The following is a 23522-nucleotide window of genomic DNA, read 5'->3' as shown; positions in this document are numbered from 1 at the left end:
ATACAATCGTTACGTCTGTTTGAAGGAAAACCATGTTTCTTTGGAAATCTAGGTGTCAGATTGACTATCACGGAAAAATTGGGGGGTGGCGGTGGAGGAGGATGCAGGGGTTTTTTTTTCATATTTCTTTCTTTTTGATTACCTCGGAGGCTACAATAAAACTGAGCTGGCTTCTTTACCCACCCACAGGACACACAAGACACACGAAGTCGCTTATATTGTTTTGAACAGTACAACCACATGAGAGATAACTCGTCGTTTGAATCCTTGGTCAGCAAAGTAGGTCCATTCAATGAATACAAAGATCAATATAACGCGGCAGAAGCGCTCGAAGTGCTCAAAATGAGCAAGATTCTAGCCATTGGAGCCGGGGGACTAGGTTGTGAGATTCTCAAAAACCTAGCGTTAACAGGGTTCAAGAACATCCACGTTATCGATATGGACACCATAGACTTGAGCAATCTCAACCGGCAATTCCTATTTCGGCACGACGACATTGGCAGAAGCAAGGCTGAAGTTGCAGCTGCTTTCATCACCGAGAGAATCAATGATCCAGATTTAACCATCACGCCTCATTTTAAAAAGATTCAGGATTTCGATATTGACTTCTACAGCTCGTTCCAGTTGATTGTGAGCGGGCTCGACTCGATCGAGGCGCGCAGATGGATCAACTCGGTCTTGTTCACCATTGTCAAGTCCCAGGGAAACATCATCCCGCTAGTTGATGGGGGCACGGAGGGGTTCCGAGGGCAAAGCAGGGTGATCCTACCGACGGCGACATCCTGTTTTGAATGCAGCTTGGACTTGTTGAGCCCCAAGACCACCTACCCCGTGTGCACCATCGCCAACACGCCGCGACTACCCGAGCACTGCATCGAATGGGCAAACCAAATGCAGTGGCCCAAGGAGTTCCCCAGCAAGAAATTCGATGCCGACGATGCCGAACACGTGGAGTGGATGTACCAAGTTGCATTGGAAAGAGCACGCGAGTTTGGCATCGACGGCGTGACCAAGAGCTTGACTTTGGGGGTGGTGAAGAACATCATTCCCGCGATTGCCTCGACTAACGCTATCATTGCCGCTAGTTGCTGCAATGAGGCGTTCAAGCTAATCACGTCGCTGAACCCCGTGCTTGATAACTACATGATGTACGCGGGCGATGACTCCATCTTTACCTACACGTACTCCTACGCAAAGAAAGCAAACTGCCCCATCTGTGGGAATGCATAAGAAGGATGGAAGAAAAATTGGAAAAGGCATGTCTTGTTTTATAGGTGTATGTGTAAATTCAAGAATTTTTCCTTTTTTTTTTTTTTTTTTTTTTCGTTTAAAGCTATTCTATAGAGATCCGGTCCATCTCCTGCAAAACAGCATTGTTGAACATCTCGATATTGTCGAGGTAGATGTGGTGTCCACTATGCTTGAAAATATCAACTGTGCTCTTGGTGGTCTTGTGATAACCATTCACGATTCTCGAACACAACTCACCCCCTTTCCTATCCATCCAATCTTCTTCTCCATACCACCAAGACAAGTCGCACTTCAACTTGTGGATCCCCCGTTCAACAAGTGGGAACCTGGCATCTGCACCGGGGGCAAGCAAGAAATTAAGCATGTATTCACCTGATCCTCGTGCTTGGAAAATTCCATATGCATATGTATGTAGCAACTCTGCTTCCTTGCTGTCCAACTTGGCGAATCTTCTCGAGGACCAGCCACTCACCAATTTGGACCCAAGAAGACCAGCTTTGCGAACGATACTGAAAGGAGACATGTTTCGTTCCCACAATTTTTGAAAGTAGGCAGGGACGTTAACTTGGTTTCTATGCTTAATGACTGCGCCGGGGGAAACCATGAGCAATTTCTTGCAAAATGACGGATCTCTCAATATCCCATATGTGGCCATCAAGTAAGCTCCCATCGAATGGGCCATAACCAAGAAATTCTCCTTGCGGATATTCTTTTGATCAAACCAGTTCTTGAAAGAGTGATGGAACCAGTCTTCCACTTGAGCCAAGTTTTGCGGATGGAAATGAGGTCTCGAGCTGCATCCGTACCCAAACAAGTCAATTGCATGAATGCACCAGTCTTTTCTCGTGGCGATTGCTTCGAAATTCTTGAGGTAAAACCCAAGACCGGCGCCGTATCCGTGAACCATGAGCAAGTGTTTCATATTTGCCAGGTCGGCTTGGCTCTTGCCCTCGGGGTAAATGACAAACTCATTGATATAATTGCCCTTGGAATCAATTGGTACTTGTAAAACCTCTGAAGTGCGCCCATTTCTTGCGTCCACGTGCGGGTAAAATGGAAGTGTAGCTAGTAAGTCATGCTGAAATTTGAGCGGATTGTGGCGTAATCTGAAATGTTGAATAGATTCTGGGAGACTCAAGGGGAAATTGTTGCTGAAAATCTTTGATAATGGAACCGATGTAGGGTGGGTGGATCTCTTGTATAATGTCTTTGCTGGCGTGTCTGCAAATATCTCATTTGCCGTGGTGACTGCTGAAGCTGTCGCTACTGCTTTCACGTGGGAGACATCCGCATCTGTTTGCTTATCCTTTGACCTTGGCATTCTCTTGAGGGCAGGTCCCGACCAGCTATTGATTGGAAGCGCCGAGTCGGCTCTTGGTTTCGATATGCTCAATAGTCGTTTCTGCATCATGGTGGTGGTGATGAAAAAATATTACTTTTAAATATATATATATGCGGAATGGTTTTGCAAGACTTTGGTTTTAAACTGAATTTGCCAACTATAGCCAACAGATAGCTAGAATGGCGATTAAAACATCAAACTGAAGCCGGTGCGCGGAGGGGAGGGGAGGGGGGGGGGGGGGGGTAGACGAGTTATAAAGGAGCTAGCTTAAGGATGAAATAGTGATTTTTGGTGAAGTCTTTCTTTCAAAATATAGGTCGGAAACCTCAAGATTTTTCCACCTGTGCAGCAGTAAGCTAGGTAAAGAAGAAGCTACTTGGTCAAAACTAGTTGGTGGCTCATTTGAAAAATTTTGATGTTTTTGGCAATATGAAACCTGATGTCTAGTTTCTTTTTTTTTATTTTTTTTTTCATTATCTCCCTTCGTCATATAGGGTTCCCGTCTCGGGGCGTGGGTATCAGATATCAAAACTATCGGTGTGGGTCCTGGCATGAACTTGCACGATAAAAACAGGTTGAACGGGCTGAACGGGCTGAATTGGGACGATTCTTGTTGTTATTAAGTAACAAGACGGCATTTACCAAGGCATATCCATGTGGGAAGGTTTACAAGATGTGATACGTGTCAACAACGCCGACGGAAACAGACGCGATACCGCAGTTTCGATGCAATTGAATGTGATTTACGACAAATTCCTGGTTTCTACCCATTCAAGAGTATGTCGAGCGAGTCAGTGACGCCCACCCTGCCAGAGTAAAAAAAAAGGGGACCTTTGATGCAAGTGGATAAAATTCTTTCCTCAGCTAAGCTGTCAAATTTTCAGCAAAAACAGTAAAATGACGTTGTAGGGCCCACCTCTACCAAAGATATATCTCTCAGGGCAGGAAGGGAAGGTGTTCTCTAAAGTGAGGCCCAAAGGATTAAAAATAACTTCCACCGGCTTTGCAGATCACCCATTCCCCAAACTCGGAGTTGGCAAAATAACATCCAGACGAGAGAGGTAATACCAGGATCGTATCGACTCGGTTTAATCAGCCACTTTTGAGCCAAGAGAAGAACACCCTCGACCTCGGAGGGATATAAAGCAAGACAAGACAAGGCACAGCACAACAAAATCATCTCCTTGTAAGCCATTCTTTCCCCCACCCTCACTCAAGAAAACTAGATCTTCAAGAACAACAAACCAGGAAGATGACAGAAAAAAAAAACCAAGCAACAACAAACGAACAGGGTTTGAATTCAAATCTCTTTCAGCCAATGACCCAACGACCCTATAAAATCTTTTTTTTTTCAATTGATGCGAGGCTGGTCTAGTCCTTGCAATTGTAGCCAATCAGACTGAAATAAATCTTTTTCTTTTATTTTACATCTTTAAATTAACTGCATGGTTATAAAATCTGCCAGAAACTGTTGAATTGCCCACTTTTTTTCCCCCCCACTCGTATATTAGCCCTGCAAATTATGAGTTTTCCCTCGTCTACAGAAAGAGGAAGCAGGTGATTGATCAGATAAATTAATAGACGATGCATCAAACCAACATGGGGACATACAACTTTGGTGTCTGAGGAACTAAAAAAACCAAAAAAAAAGAGAGCCGTCAATTGCGAATCTCGGTTAGTAGACCGGCAAATCACCTAATCCTGAGTATGATTGGCACATGCGACAACCGTTGCTTTCTCTGCCTGCAGCTGACAAGAAGTCAAACACACCCACGCCCAATCACTTAACAGCAGATCTCTGGAGAGTGCGAATGAGAGCAAGATTACAATTCTGTAGGGACGAAAACTGAAACCTCCCGTCATTTTGTCGTTAAAAGAGATGAGGTTTCTCGTTTGTGGAAGTAGACAAGCAGGCTTATTCTGAGAGATGGGCTTTTTCGGCTTTATAACAGATGTAATAGAAGCATCGTGTAAGCCCGCAGACACCACCGCACGGACATGGCGTCGGGTTTTCAAGAATCTGCAAACCAGACAGACACTCAGAGTACTGCAAACGCCTCCCCTTTGTAATTTGATCTTTCAGCCCTGTCCTCCTGAGGGCTAACAACATGACAAAAGTCCTCCACGAAAAAATTTGAATTACAAAAAAAAAAGCCAAAAAAATACACACAAGCCAACCCCGTCTATCGGCTAATAAACAACGCAGAAAATATTAATAGTCCTTGTCTCTCTTTTATCTCCAACAGATTGGTCGTCTAGCCATCTCCCCGGTGATGTTGCAGTCGAATAGACTGATGAAAGTGTAATAAAATTTAATGTCTGCATTACCCCCAATAGATGAATCTGATAAATTTTGTTTTTCTTTCTTTTTTATTTTCCAAACTTTGAAAGCATAAAATTCATCATTAATTAACCGCCCACCACTGGATCACGGCTCAACGCTAATTGTTTGATTGGCTGGTTTTACTGAGAAATACAACACAACCCAGAACATGCAGCAGCAGCTGCTATGGTAACTCATGCGATGCATAGAGGTATTAGCGCATTAGCAAAATTTGAGGAGCGGTTTACTCATAACCAGCTTCAGTTTTTTGGCTCTTAACATCTTACACCCCCAATTCTCGTTCGTCCACCAATCCTTTATCCAAAAACTCTCCACCGCCAGGAACATAATAAAAACGCCAAGAAATGTGCCCCTACTTTTATACTCTTTTGTCTTTGTTTTTTTTCTTGATGAGGTTGGATTTGAATACCCTCTGCAACGCTGAACCTTTTCATCGCCATGGGCTTTTACGAGTGCTTTTTTTGGGGGAATTCTAGGTGTAAAGACAGAGGAGCAGCGGCAGGTACACAAAGCACACAGTGTTGAAAGGGTGCTTTAGTTTGCAAAATTTTTTTTTTTATTTGTATTTGTTCAAAAGGTGGTAGAACTGGGGATTCAAGTTTCACTATAAGAACCTCAACGGATCCCTTCTTGACTGTTGTAGGTCCTGTTTTCTCTTTCTCTTTTTTTTTTCTTTTTGGCTCTTTGGGTTCTCATTTGATCATCAAAGCGCTTTATAGTTTTCCAATCAAAAGACTTATTTCAACAGGACGTGGCCAAATTTTACATCCAGCAGAAGATTGTTTAAGGCACAGGAAGAGAAACAAAATGAAGAGCGCTGTGATTTTTCTAGCTGTATTTGCTAGTTTCGTTTCACAGTTACTTGCAGCAGAGACCCATACTTGGTGGTTTGAAGCAGGATGGGTGGATGCCAATCCAGATGGCATGATGGACAGGAAGATGATTGGTTTCAACAACTCGTGGCCATTGCCAACTTTGAGAGTTAACAAAGGGGACCGAATTCAGCTATATTTGATTAATGGGTTCGACGATAGAAACACTTCATTGCATTTCCATGGTATGTTCCAAAACGGCACCAATCAAATGGATGGCCCCGAAATGGTTACTCAATGTCCCATCCCTCCTGGGGAGACTTTTTTGTACAATTTCACCGTTGGTGACCAAGTGGGCACTTATTGGTACCACTCGCATACCATGGGTCAAACTGGTGATGGTATGAGGGGTGTCTTTATCATTGAAGATCATGACAATTTCCCCTATGACTACGACGAAGAAGTTATTTTAACTTTATCTGATCATTATCATCAGGATTCTGACGCCTTGATCCCCAAGTTCTTGAGTAGATTCAACCCCACGGGAGCAGAACCAATTCCGGCAAATTTTTTGCTCAATGAAACTAGAAACAACACTTGGAATGTTGAACCAAACAAGACTTATTTGTTGAGAATTGTCAATACTGGTGGCTTTGTTTCTCAATACCTTTGGATGCAAGACCACGAGTTTACCGTAGTGGAAATCGATGGTATCTACGTGGAGCAAAACACAACCAACTTGTTGTACATTACTGTTGCTCAAAGATACACGGTATTGGTCACCACCAAGGACACGGCTGACGAAAACTATGCCATGATGAATCGAGTCGATATTGACATGTTGGACGTTATCCCAGACGAATTGGAATTGAACGGTACCAATTATATCGTTTATAACCAGGACAAGTTCCAACAAGAGAAACCTCAACCGTACTTGTTGGACTCTATCGATGACTTCCTCGATGATTTCTACTTGAAGCCACTTTCCAAAGAGAAATTGTTGGATGATGCCGATTACACAATCACGATTGACGTGCAAATGGACAATCTCGGTAATGGCGTCAACTATGCCTTTTTCAACAACGTCACCTACGTCAAGCCCAAGATCCCAACTTTGTTCACCGCGTTAAGTGCAGGCAGATTAGCAACGAACGAGTTGGTTTACGGTACAAACACCAATTCATTTGTCTTGCAAGGTGACGACGTGGTCGATATCGTGTTGAACAACTTGGACACGGGTAAGCACCCTTTCCATTTGCATGGTCACACTTTCCAGTTGATTGAAAGACACGAAGCCATCGATGACAACGACGACCCCGTGGCCTTTAACGCGACCGACCACGCCGAGTGGCCCGAGTATCCCATGATTAGAGACACCGCTTACGTCCAGCCGCAATCGTACATGGTGATGAGATTCAAAGCTGACAACCCCGGTATATGGATGTTTCACTGCCATCTTGAATGGCATTTGGACCAAGGTCTTGCCATTATATTGGTGGAAGATCCATTGGCTTTGCAGAATGAAGAAAGTCAGCAATTGACTGAAAACCATAAGCAAATATGCAGCAAGAATGGTGTTCAAGTTGAAGGTAATGCCGCTGCTAGTATGGACTTTTTGGATTTATCTGCTCAAAACGTGCAAGAAAAGAGATTGCCCACTGGATTCACCGCAAGAGGTATTGTTGCCTTGGTGTTTTCTTGTGTTGCAGGTGTTCTTGGATTGGTGGCGATTTCCTTTTACGGAATGCAAGATATCGATGATGTCGAAGAAAGAGTTGCACGCGACTTGGACGTGGACTTAGATGAAGATGATGATGAAGAAGAAGATGGGGCAGTTGCAGAGATTGTAGCATCCAATTCTTCGGCTGGAGACTCATCAACTCGAAAGCATTAAAAGTTTTTTGGAGTACACCAACTTGGCTTGAGCATCTCGCTCCTTCTGCCTCACTCCGAATCAAATAAGGCACGATGAAGAAATAAAAAATGTGTGTGTGCGTGAAAGTCTTCTTTCTAATGACTATTGAATAAAGAAGACTTTCTTGAATTTGCCTTGGCGATGAGGAGTGGCAGACGAGGTACGCGGGAACCAAAAATATACTTTGACGACTACTGATGCTTTCACTTAATGACCTTTTTCTACCCTTTTTTTTGATTACGATAAACGTGTGTGATGATTATTTGAGAATAGCCCCTCCCCCATAGACCCCCAAACCCCCCTTCCTTCTTTTTTTCCCATTTTATAGTATGTAATTTACCAATACATTACAAGCCCTTGAAAAATACGCCAGACTCACGAATAAGCCGATATTAAGAGTGCGAGACGCTTGCGCAAATATCAACTCTTTCCAAACCTCCTTTTGCAAAAATCATGGATGGTTTCATTTGCACCCTCAGTCACCGGTAGATGTGAGTTAAGCCACCTTTTTCGCTGTTGGTTAGTAGATAATTATTCAGTATGTTCATGTGAGCTAAGCCATCATTTGGTTGACAGCTTCTACTCTAAAGACCCGATCTGCAGCTGTTGGAAAAATATATTCATTGCTGAAATTTTTCATGAACGTGTAGCTAAGACGCTCTCTCTCTCAGTGTGTGTCTCTATACATACGGCTATATAAGTAAACTTGGATTTGAAAAATGTAAAATTTTTGGTCGTTATTGGCTGATAATTGTTGTGGTCTGATTTTGCTCCACCCAGCTTTCCTTGCCTGAAACTTGATGGTTTGCAAATCCAGAGTTTTTAGTGAATTCCAGTTAGTTCACTTATTGAACGACAAACACTGTCTCTTTCTCTCTCTCTTTTTTATCTGATTAATAATTTGTTCCTCTTGCATTATCAGATTACTGCTTATTATGCACCACTCACTATATACGAGCCAACTGCCCTCCTCTCCCCAACTGGTTGCAGAAAATGTCAGAATATTCCGTATCCCGACAAAAGTTAGAAAGCCAATGGCTCGTTAGGGTTATAAGCTACGGCTTCAAAAAATATATGCATCTTTGAAACAAAAAAAGGTTCCCGACAGAAAGCTACTCCGATTAACCTTCTATATAAAGCTCCGATAAAATCCCTCTTTATTTCAACTTCCCCCATGTACAACTTTGAAGTTCACCAGATTCCACCAGAGTTCACACCTCCGCCAAGGCCCACAACTTCCAGCTTCCAGCTTCCACATCCTTCAACACTTTACAATTACAGCTCGGTGGAAGTTGATTTTGTACGTCATTTTTGTTCCCCCTCAAGAGTGCCAAGCCGGAACCGGAAAAACTCAATCAATTTTTTACTTGGCAAGGGACCCCCCTCTAGCCACACACTTATCAATCTCCAATCATCAGGTCAACCAGGATAAAAAATCTGCAGAGACGCAAGTTGGACATAGCTAGGTAATTTTTTTTTTTCATAAATTTGTCACGCTCGGTACAGGATGAAGTGGTGGACTTTTTTATCAGTTGTAATTTTCGCAACCTTTGTATCAGCAGAAACTCATACCTGGTGGTTCAACACCACATGGGTCGATGCCAACCCCGATGGTGTCTTTCCAAGGAAAATGATTGGTTTCAACAATTCATGGCCATTGCCAACTTTGAGAGTTAAAAAGGGCGATAGAGTCAACCTCTACCTTACAAACACGTTTGACACAGCCAACACCACGTTACATTTCCATGGTTTGTTCCAGCCGGGTTCAAGTCAAATGGATGGACCACCTTTGGTTTCACAGTGTCCTATCCCCGTTGGGGAAACTTTTCTTTACAATTTCACCGTTGGCAATCAAGCTGGTTCGTATTGGTACCACTCGCATACTTCGGGCCAATACGGCGATGGCATGAGGGGTGTTTTCATCATTGAAGATGACGACTTTCCCTACGACTACTACGAAGAAGTGGTGTTGACCTTGGGTGAACATTACCACCAGTACTCCGACGATATGATGCCCGCTTTCTTGAGCAGATTCAACCCCACTGGAGCCGAGCCCATTATCGACAATATCTTGTTTAATGAAACTAGAAACGCAACTTGGAAGGTTGAGCCGGGCAAGACCTATTTGTTAAGGATTATCAACACGGGCAGGTTTGTTTCGCAATATCTCTGGCTTGAAGACCACAACATGACCGTTGTTGAAGTTGATGGTGTATACACTGAACCGAAGGAAGCAAGCATGCTTTACATTACAGTGGCTCAACGTTATGCCGTGTTGATTACAACCAAGAATTCAACTGATCAAAATTACGCCTTTATGAACAAGGTCGACGATAGTATGTTGGACAATGTTCCAAAAGAGTTGCAACTTAACGGAACAAATTACCTCGTTTACAACGAGACTTTGTTTGAAGAGTCAAAGCCAAAGCAAAATATCGTGCAGGATTTGGACTTTTTGGACGATTTCTACTTGGTGCCATTGGGAGGCCGCAAATTGTATGACGATGCTGATTACACCATCACGGTTGACGTGCAAATGGACAATCTTGGCAACGGGGTCAATTACGCCTTTTTTAACAACATTTCCTACACATCTCCAAAAGTGCCCACTTTGCATACGGTGTTATCAGCAGGTGAAGCAGCCACGAATGAGTTGATCTACGGTAGCAACACCAACACTTTTGTCTTGGAGGAAAACGAAGTGATTGATATCGTGTTGAACAACTTTGACACTGGTACCCACCCTTTCCATTTGCATGGACACGTTTTCCAGCTTATCGCGCGAGGCCCAGCAAGAGAAGACACTGAGACGCCCTTGAACTTTAACATTAGCGACCATGCCGAGTTCCCACAGTACCCCATGATGAGAGATGTTGTCTATGTTCGGCCACAGTCTTACTTTGCCATTCGATTCAAAGCAGACAATCCCGGTGTTTGGTTCTTCCACTGCCACATTGAGTGGCACTTGGACCAAGGTTTGGCCATGGTGTTGGTTGAAAACCCAAATGCAATCATCAACAACTCAACCCAGCAATTGACCGAGAACCACATTGACATTTGCAAAAAAGTCGGCGTTTCCTACCAAGGTAATGCCGCTGCAAACACGGCAAACTATTTGGACTTGAGCGGAGAAAATGTCCAGGTCAAGAGATTGCCCACGGGTTTCACTGCCAAGGGTATCATTGCCTTGGTGTTTTCGTGCGTTGCAGCAATCCTCGGGTTGGCCACCATTGCTTTTTACGGTATGCAAGATATCGATCACGTGGAAGAAAGAGTTGCTGAAGATCTCGATGTCGATCTCGACGTCGAAGACAACGAAGACAGCGTGGACCAGATCATAGAGACTGGCTCATCGTCTTCACATAACACAACGGGTAAAAGAAGTCACTAAAGCAATTTTTTTTTGTGTTTTGGCAAGAAAAGGGTTTTCATCATGATTTGTCCTTCCAATGTTTAGAATGAAAAAAGATGTGTGTGTGTGGAGTAAGATTGAATCAAAAGTGATAAAAACACGATGAATGAGGTTTGATCCTGCTCCCTGAAATAAACAAAGGATGATAAAATCATCTCATGAAACTTTACCTTGCTTGAACCAAAAAGCCCAAACACAATTGTGACTAGCTTTTACCCGATGCCAACACCAACAATTAACGAATTAATGACAGCCCCCCCCCCCCCCCCTTCACCCTTCAGCTTTTTCGGCCTTCCAGCCTTCCAACCTTCCAACCTTCAAACTCCTTTCTCGCTCTCGTCCCCCCGGTCTCCTTCTTCAGATGAATTAATTCAAAACCTTTTGCACCTAGTACAATTTTCGTTTTTTTTTGTTTTGATTGTTCATTTTGATTTGCCACTGATATATCTAACACTTCTTGAGTTGTGTGTATATATTTGTCCTTGTTTTTCCCCTACAGATTTATACAATTTTAAACCACGGTGATTAGCAAAATCGGAACATGGTAATGTAGCAGTATCAACTTTGAAATTTTCTCTAATTCATGCCTACTTGGTGCTTCTTTAAACCATAAGAGAGGATCGTCAGAAAGAGGATGGTTTGAAACACAACACGTAGGCAGATTGGCAATGGCGGTGAGTTTCTCTGTTTCTCACGCTCTTCCTCACCAACAAGAGTGAACTTTTTTCACGCAAGTAGGTGCCTATCGCAGGTAGGTACAGACCACACACCACCAGAGTAGTATCATTTTGAGAGCTAATGATTGATGCCATATATGTCACCAATGCCGCTCATAGTCTAGTGTACGAATACTCGAGCAAGCTATCAGTACCTCCGTTCCAGTCGCTTCTTCCGAAAATCAAAACTTCACATCTCGAGACCACCAGCAGCAAGACCTTGCAGAACCAAACATTCAAAGTCGCATTAAACTCCAGCTATGTCTTGGTTGTTCACAAGTACCTTTCGCTAAACTTGATCTTGCTATGTTCAAACGACATTGAGTCCAACCCCGCTATTCCATACACTTTCATCTCCAGATTTCTAGAGACGTTGGAGGATTATTTTGGCGAATTGAATGGCTCGAAAATTGAGACCCATAACGACATGGTTACTCTTCTTCTATACCAGATGTTGGACGATGGCTCGCCTCATATAACTGATTTCAACAAGATTCGAGATTTGGTAAGCCACAACTCGTTGCTCACTAAGATTTTGAACGAGGCGCAGAGGCAAACGGGGTTCAATCAGAGTGAAGCTAAACAAAGCTTTTCCAACGATGTTCCGTGGAGAAGAGAAGATGTGAAATATACCAATAATGAAATCTATGTGGACATAGTGGAAAAGATTAGCCTACTTGTCAAGCCAATTGTTAAGCGAAATAACAAACTAGAGCAATTTGATTCGGCATTTTATTCAAGCAAGAGTGACAAGAGCCTGGAAAATTACGTTTTGAATGGCCATGTCGATGGGAAAATTGACCTTGTTTGCAGGTTGACGGGGGCGCCTACACTTGAGTTGGTGTTGAACAAAGTAGGCTCCAATATGCAATTGCCTACTTTACACAGATGCATCAACCATGACTTGCTCAAAGAACGTCGAGGTGTGTTGTCTTTTATCCCACCCGATGGCAAGTCTACATTGATGGAGTACCAAGTCGATTTGAACACGTTTAAAAGTAACAGAGAAAAGACCAATTTGATCAAACTGAGCTCGATCGATGTGCAATTCATCACCAATGAGTTCTCGTCGGAGTTTGAAATTAGACTATTTCCAGCGCAATCGATCAATAAAGTCGACTACATCAAAGTCCATATAGTTTGCGCCGATGGCGAGGACCAGATCAAAGTCAATCGAATCACTCACGGGGATTTCCAAACCAAGATATCGGGAAGCCACGAATGGAGCATGCAGGATGTGAAAAAGGGGGTGACGCCTATCTTGAGCGGTGTTGTCATGCAAGCGGGCAGTAAAAGAGACGAGCGAGACGAGCGAGACGAGCAAGACTCGAATGGACAAACTCAATCGTCGTATAAGAGCCCACCGCAACATCTTAAATTAGAATTCAGCTACAAAGGCCAAGTGCCTAGCGGATTGAAAATCGAGAGCTTGAAAGTCGTCAACGCAAGAGGCATGGCTCCAAATGTCAAGCCTTACAAAGGCGTTAAATATATTACCAACTCAGGCAGTTATATAATAAGATCCTGAAAAAATAACAAATCCAGCAGCTTAGCTTAGCTCCTCCTTCTCGTCCTTGCTCCTCCTACTCAATCACTCAATCATTCATTTCAACACGCCAAATCAGTTCTCTATCTTTAGTGGGTCCTACCTGAACAGATGATGGTTAATATACATGCACCACTCTCGGGAAGTTCCCTATACTTTTTTCCATTTTTCTGTTTCCCCGTTTTACTTCCCTTGGTTCATATCATTACTCACTGCGTTTTCTTCTTACTCTTTTGTTTCTGCAGATTCTTGATCAACACTCTTCCAACAAACGTGCCAACACCAAGCCCACCAATTAGCAATAGCAACAATGGCAACTTTATAGCGTAATCTCTTGGTAAAAAAAACTTATTCACAGCGGAGTCTTCATCGACAAACGGCAAGACAAAGACCCAAGTCGAATAGTAGACGAATACAAACGTAGCCACGGCAAGCATCTGGAGACCAATTAGTTTATCAAGCGCCTATAAAAAACCGGTTAGTCCCGTGCATGCTTATTTTCCAATTCCGGCCTGAACATTACATACCATGGTGTCTTTTCCACAAAGGTGTATATACAAAGTTGACGAAGTATCAGGAGAAAGTTGACTGTGGTTCATGCCATGAAAGAAACACACTGACGTGTCTTGGGAGGGGGATTCTGCTCTCGTGAGGCAAACGCCGCACGCTACCAAGTGTGCGTTTTCCAACCACGACCCTCAACTTACTTTTTGATTAACCGCCGATCCAGGAGGGAGGTCTCTTGTGGGAGGTATCACATACTGCCCACCCAAAGGTTGTTAACACGCCAGGCAAGAAGCTAAGAGCTGTTAGGAGTTGTGTATAAATCTGGCAGCCATTATTTAGTGGGTACACGCAACGGACGCCGCGCGGACGCCAGAGCCAGGACGAACAAGCAAATACTGTATCGATTCAACTACAAACACGTTTGCTAGAAGACCGCACGTTTTAGATCCAATGGCGATATTCAAATCGAGGAAAGCTCCCTTGTCCTTAAACTCGCTCTCAAACTCATTAAAGAGCCATGGGACCAAATCCTTGTCGCCTCAGGAAATCAATGCAAAGACCATTGACATCTCAGTCGTCAATCAAATCGGCATTCCCAAGGATTCCATCGTTGCTGTTGCCTATGACCCCACACAGTCGCTTTTGGCAGTCTCGACCAAGAACAATGACGTTCGGGTCTACGGACAGGTCAACGTTGAAGTTGTGTTTGAGTTTAATCTCAAGCACCCGATTACTTTTTTGCACTTTGTCAAGGGAGTCTACTTGCTATGTGGCTCGCCCGGGTCGGGATGCACCATACTTTCACTTTACTCAAAGACGATCTTGGGAAAGACGCTGTTCCCTGGTACTGTTACTGCTATGGAAGCGGATCCAGCTTTGGACTGGTTGATTCTCGGATTATCAAACGGAACAGTTCTATTTTACGACATTGACAGAATGAACTTGACCCCGTTTAGGATCGACAACTTGCAGAAAAAAGTGATGCCAAAGGAGAAAATGTCGCCTGTCGTTTCTATCGAATGGCATCCGAGAGATATTGGCACATTGCTAATCGCTTACAATCAATGTGCCGTGGTTTATTCCTTGGTTTCCGCAGAGATCAAAAGTGTCTTGGTGTACGAGCTAACAAAACAGAGCAGAGCATTTGAATACACATCCCACATTGTCAATGGTGGCAAGAGGAAAATATTTGGTAGTCTGAAAACGGTTAGACCGTTTGTCACCGAGGCCCATTTCCACCCAAACGGGCTACATGCCGTGACCATCCACAATGACAACTCCATCGTGTTTTGGGACATTGAAGGCGCAGTGTTGTTAGAGGCGAGAACAGTTTCTGAGACCCTGATCCACAAGGAAGGGTTGCCCTTGGAGATTCCCGAGTTTCACAACCCGATTGAAGCTGTGAAATGGGTGTGTGGTGAAGACCCTGAAAATACAAAATTGGTGATTAGTGGAGGCGATCCTGCCCCCAGGGCGACAAATGTACTCCATGTCATTGACTTTGGCTACACTTTAAAGTACTCGTTAACTTCACATGAAACTCAGGGGAAATTCTATGCAAATCCTCAAAATGGCCAGAGAAAGATCCCAATCCAGTTTTACTTGAACGACGAAGATGTTTTGGAAGTGATTCAACAGATCCACCCCATCACGGAAAACGGCTCTCCCTATTTCCATTGTGGCCACAACCCCTCGTATTTGTTGCTAGTGTCCAATCTAGGCAGAATCTATTTCATCCATTTTTCGGAAAATGCCGGTGGGCAAGGCAGCTCGGATTTGGGCTTGACTATATTGCCAACCTCAATCTCCCTTATTCATCCTCCAATGACCTATTTCAACGTGGAGCACGTGGTTAGACTTGACTGGTATAGCATCATGTCAAGCAGGGTCTCCTCTGGAACTACATCGAAACTTGAACCATTGTTGCAAGGCGGTGCACCTGTTTCCTTGAGTAAAATCACCAAACCTATAGGTTTTAATGACACCGCGCGCAACATTATGGTTACCGGTCACGAGAATGGGTTGGTCCGGTTTTTGGATGTGACTAAAGGTGAACAGCTGGGATCAGAAGGTATAGTTCAAGTTGGATTGAAAGAGACATTGTATGATTACGATAATCCACGGAACTTGAGGGTATTGCAAGTTTCGTGCTCGTTTCAAAACCGGCAGTTGTTAGTCGGCTTGGCCTCGGGAGAAGTGGCGATTTGCAAATTTGGTAAATTTAAAGGCACTGGCGTCGGCGCTGGTGCTGGCGTTGGCAGCTTTGCACAACGGGATTACAGCTCTTGTCCCATGCAGCATACTAATGGATCGGCACTGATCTTGGACATTAGTGGTAGGATCGCCGGCACTGCGTCGCTGCCGGCAACATTTTCCCCCGTTAGTCTACTACGGTTGGATCCATCGGAGCCAATCTCGGTTTTGAAAATGAGCGATGCTGGCTTTGCCGCAGTGGCGTACAAATCCGGCCGTCTTGTCGTCTGCGATATCGCACGAGGACCCGCGGTAATCTTCAACTTGGCCAACGTCAAGGAGAATTTGGTTTCCGTTTCTGGAAACTGCTATATTACAACCTTGGAGTTTTCGATAATGGAATATGGCGCCGATGGCTATTCATCGTTGTTATTGCTTGCGGGAACAAACTGCGGAGGCAGTCTTTTATATTACAAGATAACGCCCATGGGCAATGGCGGTTTTCAAGTGGCGTTTGCCGACAAGACCACGAATCTCAATCACAGAAGCTCCGACGGGGGAAATGTCGAGACCTCGAAATTGCTGCAGTTGATACCCATTGAAGCAGAGCGCGGAGCATCTGCTGTTGCAAGCCAAGAAATGTTTAATAAATTAGCCACAGGGATCGCCATTTCTGGGTTAGTGATTACCGTTTCAGATAGGGACGTTCGTGTTATCAAATCGCCGAAAACAAAGTTGGCACACAAGGTCATTGATGATACCTGTTTGAAAGCAGCGGTTGTGCAATATCGCGACGCTGGAGTGGTGCTAGCCGTGTTGGTCAAAACCGGATTCATTAAACTTATATCACTACCAACATTGCAAGATATTGCCAATGTCAAGCTACCCAAAGAAGCATACCTGAAGCTTGAAAGATCGTTGGCGTCGGGAACCGCTGGTGACTCGGATCTCCTTCCCTCGGGCGACATGTTCCTTAGATTATCCTCGACGGAATCGGTATACATGTCAGCTCATGAGAAGCTGAGGCTGAAGGGAGATGCCGGCACTGATACCTTGTTCAACCCAGCATTGGTCATCCCACCTAGACCTCAGGCAAGTGCATTGCAGTGGGCAAAGGGACAAATCAGGTATGTGAGTGTCGACGACTTGGCTCAGTTGATTGCGGGACTAAATAGGAAACCGCCAAAGACGGAGGAATCCAAGTTGGCTCATGACGTCAGCCCCGAAGCCAATCCACAGGCAAGTTACGGTGGCTACAGCGCCAAAGTCAAGTATGAGAATGCCTATGAACAGCCAGTGCGAAGAGCTACTCAGGGATACGGATTCGGCAATCAAGGGTTTATGAAAAGTTTACAAGAGGGCTTGCAAAGTGCTGAAGAGACAATTACCGACTATGCAAACAACGCCAGTGAAGCTTTCACTGAGGGTGTGGACAGCCAGAAAAAGTCCATCTACAGCTCAGCATTGAGAAGCAAGTTTGGCTTCTGAGGCCTTTGACACTGTAAGTAGAAAAATACAGAAATACATATGCATACATCTATATCCGTATCTGTTTGGGGTAGTCGTTGAAACCAGTCGTGGGTTGTTTTCTTTCATCTGAAACGCGTGTCAGAGTTGTGTTGACGTTAATTTTTTTCAAAACACAACCGATAGTGACCAACTGATAGTAACAACCGTTAGCTTTCCCAGATAAACTTAGGACCAATCCATCGGTCCACCATCCCACAATTCCACCATCTTTAGCTTGAGAAGAATAAACCATAAGCGATGGCCGACAAAAACACATTTGTCCACTCAATCCAAGACGAGAACAAATTGGGGTCGTTACTGCACACGCTCAAAGACATGACCAACGTCGCCAACGTCGCCAACCTCAACAAACACTTGTCCTCGCTTCACGAGTCGCAACAGCTGCTTCAAACTCAGCTCCACAGGGTTGAAACGTTGGCAAGCCAGACGAATGTCGACTTGGAGCAATTGTTTGCTCGACTGAAGAGCAACAACGAAAACTTGAATAAGCTCTTGCTGAGTATGGTTGAGTATTCAAGGGATGTCACCACCGAGGGCAACGCCACTAAGGCCGACATGAAGCTCATCTTGGACGCGTTGGACCAGATCAAGTCGGCGAGTGGTTATGCACGCGAGGTGAAAGAGCAGCTTGCTTCGTCAAGGGACGAGTCATCTCGGGACAGCAGCGAGCTCAAGAGCACGATGGCGGAGTTGTTAGCCGAGGTTCATGCCGCGATGGCCAAGATTGTTCAGCGACAAGATGAAGTGTCGAGTCGGTTGCTGGACGGTGCGACGATGAGCGCAAGGGACAAGGATGAGGTATTGGATAGTTTGAGACAGGTGCAAGTGTTGCTAAACAAGGAGCGGGACATACGGCGTGATTTTGAAGTTGGGGTAACTCGGAAAACCGACGAGATTCGCGAGCGATTAGAGCTGGATTCAGGCACGTCGAGGACAACTCAGGAAAAGCTATTACACTGCGTGGAAGAAGTTAAAAACTTGCTAGAGACTCAAGCGCAGGAGCAACTTTTGCTCAAGAGGACTTTGAATCTTCAACACGATTACGACACGATTCAACACAAGTACGATTCCTTGACGGAAAACTTTAATTCACTTAATGAAAAGTACAATGAGAAATTCCAGCAGTATCAACTGCTAATGGACAAATTTCGACAATTGTCTGCTCAAGTGGCGGATCACGAAGTTAGCGTCGCGTCGCCGTTGCCCCATATCGCCAACTTGCAAAAATTCCATCATCACGCCCTCAAGTCGCTCGATTCTCAAAATATCAAACAGGAGAAACGGATTGCGACGATGCCGACCAATTTTACCAACAATTCAGACGATGACTAAAAGACAATGGGATTCCCCCCCCATACCTCCCATATATTTATACACATATATATATGTACACTTGTATATTCAAGACGTTATTTATTCAACTACTTTTAGTTTATTTCGGTTGTTTTAGTTTTTAGCTATCACCTCTTTGCCATCCATGTAGGGCCACAACACGCTAGGCACGCGCACCACATTCGCCACCGGGTCATAATTCTGCTCAATCAAAGCAACAAGCACCCGCGGCACCGCCATGCACGTGCCATTCAAAGTCGCCACATGAGCAACTCGATCCTGGTGATCATGGTACCTCGTGCCCAAGCGTCTCGCTTGATACGTGCCGCAGTTGGAGCTACTTGTGATCTCGCCCCACGAGCCACGGCCAGGCATCCAAGCTTCGATATCGTATTTTTTCATCGCGGGAGCGCCTAAGTCCGCCAGCGACATATTGAGCACGCGCGCTTGGATGCCCAAGCTGCGCACGAGGTCAATTTGAAAATCGCGAATCTGGTCGAGCTCGCGCTGGGCGTCGCGGGGTTTAGTGAAGTGGAATAGTTCGACTTTGGTGAACTCGTGCACGCGGTAGAGGCCGCGGGTGTCCTTACCGCTGGCGCCTGCTTCAGCGCGATACGAGCGCGACACTCCGACGTATTTGAGGGGGAATTGGGTGCCACTAGGGAAAATGGTCGACGAGTGGAATGCGCCCATGGGGATCTCGGCCGTGCCGCATAAGCTCAACGGCTCGTCTTCAATTTGGTATATTTGTTTCTCGTTGTTTTGGTCCTGCGGCTTGAATCCGCACGCCTGCACAATTTCAGATTTGACGACGGAAGGCGGCGTGATCATCTTGTAGTCCCGTTGGCGAGCGCGCGATAATGCATATTGCACCAATGCTTGCTCGAGCAACGCGCCGTCGCCGAGCATGTAGTACCATGACGAGCCGGATACGCGTGAAGCGGTGACAAAATCTAGAATGCCGAGCTCTTCCCCGATGCTCCTGTGGTCCCTTGCTCCAGCGGGGCTTATGGTTTGTGCTTCCTCGGGATCCATGTTGATATAGGATACAACTTCATCAGTTTGCGAGTCGCGCGGGACACTTTCGTCCAACAAGTTGGGCAAGTCTTCGGCCTTCGCGTAGATGAGCTCCTGTAGATCCCGCAATTGTTTCTCCAACGGCTGCAACTCCAGCTTAATCTGCTTGAGCCTCGACATGACGCCATCTTTTTCCTGGGTATTGTTCAAGTTTGCCGTGATGTCCTTCCTTTCTCGCTTCAAGGCATTGATCGTGGCAAGGTGCGAAGCTTGCAATGGGCGATTCTGAGTTATAAAGTCGATATCTGATATCAAGTTCAAGGGTAAATGTCTCCTGGTGACTGAGTCCTTGTATATTTGAGGTCGCAGTATAATGTCATTGATGTCTAATTGCGCTCGGAGTAGAATAGATGAGTTTTTAGCTCCCAGGTTTTTGATAGTCCCTTCCGAGCTTGAGCTGGTGCTTGAGTTCCTCGCTAGTGATAGCGACGCTCGTGTGAGTCTCAGCTTGACAGAACCGTGCATTTTGCAAAATAGACCTTCTTCAATCCTTGCCACAGTCGGTTTGCAAAGGTGCCGCCAATTGAGCCTGGCGTGAAAAATTAGAAGAAAAACCCTCGCGAGATTTTTCAAAATCTCAGCCGAGGACTGGGCGAAGGAAAGGAGAGAGAGAGGTCCAAGTCCCAATCGTTAGAGAGATTCGATGAATACTCTGAAATGCTGCTGCTTCATGCGAGGCTACTTAGGAACAGTTTATTATTTACATTGAAACTTTTTAAAAGACGTTGTGTAGGTGTAGGCTTCGGTTTAGGCTTAGGCTTAGGTTTAGGCTTAGGTTTAGGTTGACTTCACAACACATGGCGAAACCGCTTGCTTCTAAACTATTAACAACGAGCACCACTGAACGGGCTCAACCGTTGATCATCTCTTCAGAGTTCAAACTTTGGGGGAGGTCTTGGTAACAGCGAAAAATTTGAAGCATTCACATAGACACCTGGATATGTAAATCTCTCTATATATGCCGATAATTAGCGAATAAATCTTCTCCTCCTTGGCCCTTTCACCCCTCATACCTCTGCTCCTCGAGCCAGTTCTAACCACCTTCATCTCCTCCACTGAGATTGCCCTTTTGTCGTTGTTAATTTTCACCCATGCTACGTGTGTTTGCTCTGACACTTTTACTTCAACCATTAATCATCATCTTCGAGATCAGTTTCCAAATCACACATGGTTCGACAGTTGGGACAGTAAAATTGCGGATAGCTCTTTATAATAATAGGTCTGATGCACTTATAATGCCATGAATGGGAACAAGGACTGATAAACAATGCTTGACAAGGCTCAACTTTCATCAAGCAAATGGCGCACTCGCTGCTGATGTTGCTATCAGTGGCACTGATTGCACCCAAGCTTCCATTTGCGTCAATTGCGCCGCCATTTGAACCGTCAGTTTCCCCAGTGGCGTTTCCTCCCAAATGCAAGTTTTTGAATTTCCGGTGAATCTCCAAATTGAATTGGTTTACTTTTCTCTGCCAGCTCTTGTTGAATTCACACCTCATCTTGACGCATCTGTAAACTTCTTCGGTGCCGCCGCGATAGTCCATACCTAGTTGGATGATATCGCCATCGATTATGGGCATTAAAGTTGACTCTTGCGATGCAGGCGATAACCGAATGTGGTTAAGAAACGTTCCCGACGAGCTTTTACAGTCTTTGAGAAACCATTGGCCGTCTTCATTGCAATCTAATAATGCATGCGTTCTTGAAACAACCTTGGATTTGAAGACAATTGGTGCTGATGAGCCCTGAGCCGCATGAGCTGCAGCTTTATTCTTTTCCGTGTATCTTCCTATACTCAAGGTGTTCTTTGGTTTGATTTTGCGAATAATTGGTGAGAAATACAAGCCGGATGATGCAGACGAATGGTCAATCAATGGAGTTAGTCTAACTGAGAAACGGCCATCTTTGTCCATGCCATTTGAAAATTCATCTTCAGCAGAAGCAGATGCTGTAGCAACTGGAGGAGCAGCTTTTGTTGTTGTTGTTGATGATGCTGGCTCTTGCAGTTGTTGTTGGTTTGCAGGAGATGCCATTTCACTATCGGACTCGATTACAACCACATTTGGCTCGTCTCCATGGATATCTTCCAAGATATGCGCAGACGCGGCGGCTCTTGCAGTTTGGCGCGGTGGAACATTATCTGAATCTATAGCTGAAGAAAGAGGTTGATTGGACTGGTTATCGTGAAATGCAGTAGCATCAGCGTCGTCTTGACCTGTGTTGGTGGCGGCAGTTCCATTGTCGCCATGAATATATGTGTGAAGATCACCAATAGTAGGACTATTTGACATCAAGGGCTGTTGCAAAGACTGCATATATTGGCGGTGTTGCTGAGCCTGTTGTTGCGCTTGTTGTTGCGCTTGTAGCAGTCGGTTAGGTTGGCTTGGTTGAGCAAATCTATTAGCTGATTGTGGTGGTGGCGGTGGTTGCAGTGATTGATTGAAATGTGATGACGTTGACGACGATTTAGCAGTATTGGAGTCAGATTGTGATCTCATGCTCAAATTAGTCAAGAAATGCAATCCAAAGGAAGGTCTTCTGCTTGTGGTTGGAGGTGCCTGAGATGGTGAAGAGTGGCTTGAGGGTAACGCCTGTGGTGGTTGTTTTGGGGTACTGTTACCAGCGGCAAGAGCGGGCACCTGTTGCTGATGTTGCTGATGATGATTATCACTTCTTGGTGGTACAAACTGACCAGTAGTATCCGATGATGTTATGGGCGACGATGAACTGCTGCTCGAGTTTGAAGACGGTAAAATGGTATCCTTGTTATTATTAAGATTATTATTATTGCTGCCGCCGCTGTTATTGTTGTTGTTGTTAATAATAATACCACCACTGTTATTTGGTTTAGTCGATAAGATTCTAATGGGGAAAGACGAGTGCTGGTGCTGATGATGGTGGTGTTGCTGTTGCTGTGAGTGATTGTGGTCTCTGTTATGATGGTGATGGTGACGATTGTGATTCAATACGGAGGTTGTCGCTGCCGGTGCTGCTGCTGCAGTTGTTGTAGTTGTTGTTGATGATGAAGGGCCACTCTCAGGCATTATAAAATTAATGATACGAGTTGAAGGTTGTAGATGTTTACAATGACGGAATTTCAACCCAAAAACTCTCTTCTCTTTTGGAATAGCGCCTCTGCCTGTAGGTCGTTTCAGTTGCACCAGGGTTGCCAAAGTGATGTGCGAGATACGTAATATCCACCAATGTGGTCAAGTTGGCCTGTTGCCTTTGCAGTGCTGGCTTTACGACTGTGGATTAATTTATTTTGTTGTCTCAGAGAACGCAATTGAAATTAGGAGAGAGACACCACCAGTAATCTGCCAACCGCCAAACTGCTGCTAACAATGCACCGTCAACATACACGAGAGGCAGTGGGAGAAGAACAAGTTGTTGCAAAACGAGGTTGAATCAGAGCAGTAGTTCCACCAGCGTCAATACCGTTGTCTAAAGGGTGAAAATGACCACACCCACACCAACGGGAGGGAAGGAAACGGTGTGCTACCAACTGAAGCACCCAGCAAGTGTCCTATTAGCCAGAACTTGAA

The 23522-nt window shown here is 44.9% G+C and overlaps 10 protein-coding genes across 10 annotated transcripts; 6 read left to right on the top strand and 4 right to left on the bottom strand. All coding sequences in view use genetic code 12, as the record gives it.

The window, feature by feature from the left end:
- Nucleotides 1-240: 240 nt before the first annotated feature.
- LODBEIA_P43330 (uncharacterized protein) lies at nucleotides 241-1230 on the top strand (the record flags this gene model as incomplete). Its single annotated transcript, XM_066974543.1, has 1 exon — nucleotides 241-1230. The coding sequence occupies one exon, from the start codon at nucleotides 241-243 to the stop codon at nucleotides 1228-1230; it is 990 nt and encodes a 329-aa protein (XP_066831271.1).
- A 103-nt stretch (nucleotides 1231-1333) lies between these two features.
- On the bottom strand, nucleotides 1334-2662 carry LODBEIA_P43320 (uncharacterized protein; the record flags this gene model as incomplete). The annotated part of the gene is made up of 1 exon (XM_066974542.1): nucleotides 1334-2662. One exon carries the CDS (start codon nucleotides 2660-2662, stop codon nucleotides 1334-1336), a length of 1329 nt encoding a protein of 442 aa, XP_066831270.1.
- Nucleotides 2663-5744: 3082 nt separating this feature from the next.
- LODBEIA_P43310 (uncharacterized protein) lies at nucleotides 5745-7643 on the top strand (the record flags this gene model as incomplete). The annotated part of the gene is made up of 1 exon (XM_066974541.1): nucleotides 5745-7643. The coding sequence occupies one exon, from the start codon at nucleotides 5745-5747 to the stop codon at nucleotides 7641-7643; it is 1899 nt and encodes a 632-aa protein (XP_066831269.1).
- Nucleotides 7644-9294: 1651 nt separating this feature from the next.
- Nucleotides 9295-11055, top strand: LODBEIA_P43300 (uncharacterized protein; the record flags this gene model as incomplete). The annotated part of the gene is made up of 1 exon (XM_066974540.1): nucleotides 9295-11055. One exon carries the CDS (start codon nucleotides 9295-9297, stop codon nucleotides 11053-11055), a length of 1761 nt encoding a protein of 586 aa, XP_066831268.1.
- An 819-nt stretch (nucleotides 11056-11874) lies between these two features.
- LODBEIA_P43290 (uncharacterized protein) lies at nucleotides 11875-13320 on the top strand (the record flags this gene model as incomplete). The annotated part of the gene is made up of 1 exon (XM_066974538.1): nucleotides 11875-13320. One exon carries the CDS (start codon nucleotides 11875-11877, stop codon nucleotides 13318-13320), a length of 1446 nt encoding a protein of 481 aa, XP_066831267.1.
- Nucleotides 13321-13547: 227 nt separating this feature from the next.
- LODBEIA_P43280 (uncharacterized protein) lies at nucleotides 13548-13937 on the bottom strand (the record flags this gene model as incomplete). Its single annotated transcript, XM_066974537.1, has 2 exons — nucleotides 13548-13802; nucleotides 13866-13937. The coding sequence occupies 2 exons, from the start codon at nucleotides 13935-13937 to the stop codon at nucleotides 13548-13550; spliced, it is 327 nt and encodes a 108-aa protein (XP_066831266.1).
- Nucleotides 13938-14295: 358 nt separating this feature from the next.
- LODBEIA_P43270 (uncharacterized protein) lies at nucleotides 14296-17526 on the top strand (the record flags this gene model as incomplete). Its single annotated transcript, XM_066974536.1, has 1 exon — nucleotides 14296-17526. The coding sequence occupies one exon, from the start codon at nucleotides 14296-14298 to the stop codon at nucleotides 17524-17526; it is 3231 nt and encodes a 1076-aa protein (XP_066831265.1).
- Nucleotides 17527-17805: 279 nt separating this feature from the next.
- On the top strand, nucleotides 17806-18900 carry LODBEIA_P43260 (uncharacterized protein; the record flags this gene model as incomplete). The annotated part of the gene is made up of 1 exon (XM_066974535.1): nucleotides 17806-18900. The coding sequence occupies one exon, from the start codon at nucleotides 17806-17808 to the stop codon at nucleotides 18898-18900; it is 1095 nt and encodes a 364-aa protein (XP_066831264.1).
- A 114-nt stretch (nucleotides 18901-19014) lies between these two features.
- Nucleotides 19015-20442, bottom strand: LODBEIA_P43250 (uncharacterized protein; the record flags this gene model as incomplete). Its single annotated transcript, XM_066974534.1, has 1 exon — nucleotides 19015-20442. One exon carries the CDS (start codon nucleotides 20440-20442, stop codon nucleotides 19015-19017), a length of 1428 nt encoding a protein of 475 aa, XP_066831263.1.
- A 665-nt stretch (nucleotides 20443-21107) lies between these two features.
- LODBEIA_P43240 (uncharacterized protein) lies at nucleotides 21108-23021 on the bottom strand (the record flags this gene model as incomplete). Its single annotated transcript, XM_066974533.1, has 1 exon — nucleotides 21108-23021. The coding sequence occupies one exon, from the start codon at nucleotides 23019-23021 to the stop codon at nucleotides 21108-21110; it is 1914 nt and encodes a 637-aa protein (XP_066831262.1).
- Nucleotides 23022-23522: the final 501 nt, after the last annotated feature.

Source organism: Lodderomyces beijingensis, assembly GCF_963989305.1.
Source record: "Lodderomyces beijingensis strain CBS 14171 genome assembly, chromosome: 5".
Classification (NCBI taxonomy): Eukaryota; Fungi; Ascomycota; class Pichiomycetes; order Serinales; family Debaryomycetaceae; genus Lodderomyces; species Lodderomyces beijingensis.
Note: the sequence above shows the minus strand (reverse complement) of the source record. Positions and strands in the feature narration are given on the sequence as shown.